Source organism: Mya arenaria, chromosome 7, assembly GCF_026914265.1.
Source record: "Mya arenaria isolate MELC-2E11 chromosome 7, ASM2691426v1".
NCBI classification, from domain to species: Eukaryota; Metazoa; Mollusca; class Bivalvia; order Myida; family Myidae; genus Mya; species Mya arenaria.
Window position 1 is genome coordinate 24,525,090 of NC_069128.1, and position 7,992 is coordinate 24,533,081.

The following is a 7,992-nucleotide window of genomic DNA, read 5'->3' on the forward strand; positions in this document are numbered from 1 at the left end:
TAGTATTTAAATATCATTTTGATCTTTCATAATAGCTTGCTTCGCTTTCTTAAGTAGCAAATCATTATTACCGAAAGCTTTTGCAGGATAAGTAAAAGTAACTGCATGCGCCACAGAGTCATGCTCACGGTCGCTTGCTTCGCGGTATCTTGCCGTTCTGTAACATGGTTATAAGAGTTCTGGCCTCAATTTCTCGAAACTTCTTAAGCTTAACAGGCTTAAGTCGCTTATTTCAATTAGCCAAAATACATACTGAAAATGTTTTTTGGTAAATGAAAAATGGTTTATTCTGATAATCATACAGTTTATTCCTACATAATTTCTAAAAAAAATTGAAGAAGTAAATCTAACACATTTTATGGAATAACAAAAATAGTGAGATTAGCTTAATCCTGTTATAAAGGACTTTCCGGGCATGGTCGGTTGCTCAGGTGGCACAAGAACGGCGTATGAACGGATTATGATGATTCGGTATGCATAGCGGTATTTTATTATTGCGGCTTTATACCTGTGCAATCGGACAAGATAATCCGCTTCGGATTGCAGATATGGTTCGTCACGCATACGATTTCTTATAATAGCCATCATTTGTAAACCAGCTTGATAGTAGGTTAATGTAAAGGTTATTGATGAATTGCATTGTTTTATTGACATTTCACCATTAATTGCGGTCGAATAAGCATTCTATGGTAACGAAATATAAATGACGTTTTATAACCGAGTTATTTTCAAATAATAATTCATATTTTAAAAGTAAATACTTCACTGTTTCATTCATTTCAAAATCCAACTAGTTCAAGGCTTGGACAAATGTCAACGAACTTATTTCCGAACGACGTTATCATACAATTTATATTTACAAAGTTGACGCTGTTTTCTGAAAGCATATACTTAATTGTCAATTTATGTCAATTTCAGGCATATGATGAAAATAAAATATGTAAGTTATTCTTTTGAATCGCAACAAATTTCATGTATGCGAGTGGTCAGCAATTGTGGATCAATATAAGACGACACTGAGTCCGGAGAACAACGTGGCTGCAAAAAGGTTCGCTCAGATTATTTAAAAATAATGACGCTCATTGAATTCTTCATATTTAAGGCAGTTAAGGTTAATATGGTTATATCTGTCCTTTAGTTTCTATCATTATAAAAAGTTACTTCCCTTGTCATTCAAAAAGCCACGACATTTAAAAAAATGATTTTCAATTTTCGATTTCACGATTTCCGTAATATTTGTTTACAATTGGAGTATATTCTTATGAGCTTGGACTTATAATGTTGTTACATGTAATGACAGCATGTTTTTAAATGTAACGATGAATTGCCTTTTATAATTTTCCTTGTGCTATGTGTATCAATGGTTCCAGAAAACCAAATACGTTCGGCCATTTTGACCCATACCTGATGCGGACGTTCGAATGAAAATATCGTTGTCGAGTTGATTTAAGTGTTATCGGTCAGAAACGGTCGTAAAATAACCACAATTTATGGAACGTTTTACTTTTGAAAATAACAATGAATGGGGTCGGCGGGTTCGAGTAAAGAAAAATAAAAACTCTCGCCTCAATGAGTATAGTACTGGTATTATTTTCAGGTACATCGTATATTGAACTTAGTACTTAGGGGAATGTCTTTCTGAATTATATAGCATTTTGAAGCACCACATAACATAATAAACATATCTGTTTGGCTTTTTGATTCTATAATTTTGTTAAGTTAATGTTAGTCATTTATTGAATTCCATATTTTTGCTTACATGATAATGTTATAAAATGATTAAAAAGTATTGCGTCACAATGCGTTACTCATCTAGCATGGGGGTTGCCAGATAGGGTTTCCAGGATGGCTTTTTTTCACGGGAAATGCCTATCCGGTGTGCTAGAATGTGGCTTCGGAAGGACAGCATGCTTAAGAATGAATTAAGACAATTATATTTATTGTTTTTTTAAATTATATTCACAAAAACATAATGACCCTAAGTGACCAGTTAATCATTTAAATTCAATGTAAACGAGGGACCACTATGAACATATTTAATAAATAAAGAAAGCAAGGGATGGCATTTCTTCATAGTTTAAACATCTGTGTAAAGGGAAAGCCAGAAAGATTTGATTTTTTTTAATGATTGTGCTTAACGTCATATACGTGTACATTCATTCCTGACAATAAGCACAGCAAAAGTTGATATAACTTGGCTTTTATTGGTCCCAGATCCAAAAAACGAGTATTGTTTTCAATTATGTTTCGAACTCAAGTATTTAAATTGTTTCATAATTTGTCAGATGTGGGGCTTTCCGTAGATGGCTGTTTCGACCACGACATGTCTGAAACTTTTTTGTAATACACAATTATAACAATTATAACTATATGAACAAAGGTATATTTTATCGTCTTTGACTGAGTAGACTCAAACCCATGGAGTAACAACTAAAATAATAAAAACTAAGTGGCTTGTTTCTGTGCATATTGGATTCCAAAATCATGTTACTTAAAATATGAATGTATTTCTAACTTCATGCGATAATGGACTAACTTTATAAAATTACTACATATCCGCCACCCACCTCTGTAATAAAAATAATTTGAGGATAATAGTTACTCGTTTCACGTTTTAAATAAAAGAATACAAGAGAAGACCAAAGCTTCCATTTGATGATATACAAAACATGAATAAATAAACTGTATTGTGCTTCATATTATAATTAGGGCGTGTCCTCTAACATTTCACACACGAAATATTGGAACTTGTTTGTAAGATTGATTTTTTTATTCAGTAATGTTTAAAAGTGAATGGGACACAAGGTTATTATCGTAATAGTCATTTTGGGTCATTGAATATGTGTCAATGATTCCTGAAAATGGAATACCGCTAACGTTGATACAAGAGGTATTGACAGTCACTGTGTTTCACTTAATGGTCACTGTCAGTGGAACGGAGAATTTTGTTTACATTCTTTGAATGTATTTAATGCTTTTCGAAAAATCACTTGTCAATTATTTTCGAAATATACGGTAGAATACCTGCAAATTATACAATTTAATTAAGTTTCACCACATTTTTATACTTATGAAATTAATTGTAAAATGCTTTTAAAGTATTTCAGGAATGTCCTCCAGTGGTAGACGACTATGAATCCAACACCTTCTATCATTGTCGGATCGAGCAACGAGAGCCATTATTGGCTAACCAACGATATGAGCGAAATCGCTGAAAACCAAATTGACGATGCAAATGGAAGTCACAACGTCAATGTAACAGATAACGAAAGGAATGAAGGGCTTGCCCAGGCAGAAATTGCTGTGTTGGGTGCAATTTTATGTATGGCCTTACTGGGTAACTTGATCGTTATCGTTGTTCTTATGTACAGAAAGAGGAAATTAAGTCGAATGCAAATGTTTATAATTCACCTAGCGGTTGCAGATATTTCGGTAGCCCTTTTTCAGGTATTGCCACAAATTGTGATGGATATTACATTTTTATATAATATATACAATTTTCTTTGTAAGCTTGTAAAGTACATGCAGGTTGGAACGATGTATAGCTCCACCTACGTATTAATCATGACCGCTCTAGACCGATATATGTCCATATGTAATCCCCTAAGTTCACAGACATGGACAAGAAAGAGAGTACATGTTATGGCTGCAATAGCTTGGATCCTTTCTGCCATATTTTCGTTACCACAATTATTTATCTTCTCGTATAAACAAAGGCTTGATGGAGTTTACGACTGCATGGATAATTTTGATTTGCAAAAGCAATTTTGGACATTGCAAGTTTACGTTACATGGATATTCATATCAGTATATGCTGTTCCTTTTGTGATACTGACCATATGCTATATAAAGATTTGCCACGTCGTTTGGGTCAGCGTAAACTCAAAAGAGACATACAACGCAGTCAAGCGCAAAACACACTACAAAAATGGGTCTTCGCCATATCACACCGAGGAGACTGTAACAAAGCCGAGAGCTCACTCAAAGAAAATGTCCAAGTCTAAAATCAAGACTGTGAAACTTACGCTTACAGTTGTGATCTGCATTATCGTATGTTGGGCGCCATTCTTCATTACACAGTTGTGGTCAGCCTTTGATATGAACGCACCTTACTTTACAAGTGAGTGTCTGGTATTGCAAATAAATAATCAGTTTTGAGTAAATGGATGACATAAAGATACATTATGTGTGTGTGTGTGTGTGTTATTTTTACTAGACGTCTCTTGTGGTCGTTCTGTTTTCATTTATCTAAATGTATTAAAGAGCATTTCGCATAACGTTTTACTGAGTTGAAATCGTAAGTAAAAATGTTCGATTGTGAAATCTGAAGATTTTTTTTCTTTTTGGAACTGCTAAAGTATAACAGTCCATTTATTAGAATATAAAAGCAACAATGTCAGTGGTAATAAAGTAATACATAGACAAAGATTTAAAAAAAATCATATACTCAAAGTATCTATTGAATGTACTTAAGGTTTTTTATAAAGTCATTCAGGAATCGGCAATTGACATTTTTTATTCGTAGGTATGTTTCTAAAGCAATCGGATCGTAATATAAATAAGACAATATATTTATGGGCTTTATTCTCCGGTCGCATATGAAGTATGTTTTATAAATACAATAACATATTTGACTTCAAACAATATTAACACAGTTGTATTCTTTTTGGTGTATCTTATATCCTATTACAATATAATTGATATCATTAAACATTTTCTTTATACCACATTTTTTAAATCAGGCATTTATCGTCGACCAAAAATTGGATAATGAAGAACAATGGATACAAAATGTTGATAATCTTCAACTTCCTTGCAACACATACACAGGGGACTGTCTCTCAATTTCCATGTAAATAAATTTAAGTTAGTCGCCACTAGATTACTTAATAATTTAATTTTGAATTGTTTAACTTTGTTGTCAACGATAGATTCATAAACTATATAATACCATAATTTCCACTCCATTTTTCTTTCTTGTACACGTTTATTCCAGTAACTATGGATATACGGTTTTTCGAAAATTTGCCGGACAAGGAGCTGATATATTTCTTATTTGCCATTTCGCTAATTAGTTTGTTCCCAAAACTTATTAAAGGTTTTGAATTGTCATTAGTATTTATTGATTCGTTTGATTTCACAGTTATTTTCCATTGGATCGGAATGGCTTTTTTAACTATATTTATTTCCGATATCCAATTAGTTTTGTTTTTTAAGTTTATTCAGAATCAGATTGGTGTCTATAGTGCCAGTATTTGAAAGAATGTTGTTTACGAATATTAAATCAGATTCAATCGAATTCTTAAACAGTATGTTTTTATTATTACGTTTTATAAATTTATTGCCCTAGATAATTTATTTTCTATTATCATAAAAGGTATTGGGTATTTTAGTTTGTTTGGCAGTCAGTTGTTTAAAATGAATCCACGTTAAAAGTAGTTAATTATAAATAAAATTTGGTTAGTTTATATATGATAGGTTGTAAAGATTTGATAGAGTCTATGTTCATGTAAAAGATGAGGAAGTTCTTTCCGAACTGGTCAAGCAATACAGATGGTATAAGTTTCCAGTTAGCATTAGTTTTGCTTATAAGATGTGTTGCCCGTTTTAATTTCATAGTTTTAGAGAAAAGTCCAAAGTCTGGCATATCTAAACCACCCTCAAGTTTATTTCCAAGAAAATAAATTAGCCCTTTTAAAAGAATTCAAAAATCAAATTTAAGACAATTGGATGCGGACGATGAAGAAAAAGAAATGATTTGACAATATATCAGAACAACTATTAAATAATACACCTACACGCAAATACACGAGCTGTTCGTTACGGTTTCTAACTATCTAAAACTTATTGTAACATTTAATGTTTCGTTCTACCAGGTTTACCAATATTATCATCGTTGAAGCAGAATTGACTTGATAAACAGCAGACGAAAAAGATCAACGATTTGATTGTATTATAATAGCTATTTATTTCGAAGAAAAGCTGTTTTTAATTAAGTTTGAAAGTACTTTTACTTTCAAGTAATTTCATTGCAATTTTAATTTCCCCGACCAATTTGAATTATTACACGAATCTTTGGGTAATCTGGCATTGCCTAACTTCCAGGTTATTTCTTCCTTAAATAGTTCCTGAATTTTATATCAACAAGAGCTATGGCAAAGCTATTGATAAGGTTTGAGTTATGAACCTATCAGTGATTTTATCGTACACTCATTTAAATTAAAGGTCATAGATTCTTGTCATTTTTGACACCAATTCTTTTTCAGGTTACTGAAGCACCAATCTTCATATGTCTCTGATATAATATCTTGTCATGGATATCGCAACGCAACTGACTAGTCTAAACTTGCCAATCCTTAAAGCTAGCCTACATGCTTTATTTAAAGCCAATTCCATGGCTATCGCATCGCTTCTTGCCATTCTCAACTCTTGAACTAATATTTGGAGATACTTGGCATTCTATCTGGATACTGTTATCGCAATGTTCAGTCAGAGCTCTTGTACCTATATCTTGTATTTATTTCGCATTCTTCTATTTACAGGTCATATCATGGCTATCGCAACGCTTTTGGCCAGTCTCAACTCGTGTACAAATCCTTGGATTTATTTCGCATTCTCCGACAAATTGTGCAAGAAAAGAAAACCAACTACCATGAAAACGTGGATGTCAACTGCAAACACATACATGTCTGAAACAGAGAGAGATTATTTGCGCATGTGCCAGTTAAATCCGGATAATACGTCATTGTCATTGTCCAGGTCATTTAATGACTAATAATAGATCAGATCTATACGGAACTAGCAAACTCTTGATTTTTGATCTGTTAATACTGACTAAGTGCTACACACATTCAAAAGGAAAATACATATTATATGCCATCAAATCAGCATTGGTGTAACAATACTATTACTTATTGCTTAAAATAAAAGTGTTATTGTTTGACAATTTGGTTATTACTATTGAAAAAATTGACTTTTAAGTTGGCACATCAAGCTTAAAATTCGATGTACAACATGACTGCAATTGTCAAGATCTACAATTTTTAATGTTAAGGTTGCTGTGATGTCGTATTTGGCATCATTTGTATTCAGTGATTTTTATTTATATCATCATGTTTTAAACACTATCATTTAGCTTAAATTCAGATAAACTTTATATTAACAAGCACATGATTATTTGAGAAACGTATAGTAAAGATCTACTTTCTGGTTTGCATTTGTTTTTAGTGATATGTACTATTTTATTAGTAAGGAACTCTCGTCAATTCGAAAAGGAAAACAACCACCATGAATTGTATTTATTATTTATATATGTATACATTTTTACTTTAAAGAGTAACCTTATGGACATTATTTATTTCAAGTTCACTATGCTCATGTATACTGAGTTCACTTATTACTTCCGGAATTTCTATGAATATCTACTACGATTCCACGCCATATAGTTACGTGGATGTATAGTTACCATGATGCATTGTTATTGCTTCGACGATGTGTAGCTACCACGATGTATTTCTATATCTACAAAAATGTATAGTTGCTACGATGTATTGCCATAGCTTTGACGAATGTATTATTACCAAGATGAATAGCTTGAGCTAAACTGATGCATATCTTGCAAGCTGTATAGCTACCACGATGTTGTCATACCAGGATGCTTTGGTTACCACGATGAACTTAATCTACATATTAAATAATGCATTTATGGAAAATATTAATTATTAATAACAAGTTTGTAACTGTGAATTTAATTGCTAAAAAAGCAAAATTATTACATGATTGGTGAATGCTAACAGATTTACTTTGATCTACTATAGTCTCATTTGGTAGAAATATTGTTTTTGTGCACATTTCTTTTAAATTAAACTAGGCATCCTTCATAAGAACCATTGTTTTCGACATTTATTCATCCTTGTTGGAATATAAAACAATAGTAATACCTGTGGTAAATCTTGTTTGGGAGTAAAAGTTAATCTTTAACTATGACTAAAT

The 7,992-nt window shown here is 32.1% G+C and overlaps 1 protein-coding gene across 1 annotated transcript; it reads left to right on the forward strand.

Moving 5' to 3' along the window:
* The first annotated feature begins 3,132 nt into the window (after window positions 1-3,132).
* On the forward strand, window positions 3,133-6,833 carry LOC128241023 (cephalotocin receptor 1-like). The gene is made up of 2 exons (XM_052958008.1): window positions 3,133-4,120; window positions 6,543-6,833. The coding sequence occupies exons 1-2, from the start codon at window positions 3,133-3,135 to the stop codon at window positions 6,773-6,775; spliced, it is 1,221 nt and encodes a 406-aa protein (XP_052813968.1). The 3' UTR covers window positions 6,776-6,833.
* The last annotated feature ends 1,159 nt before the right edge of the window (window positions 6,834-7,992 follow it).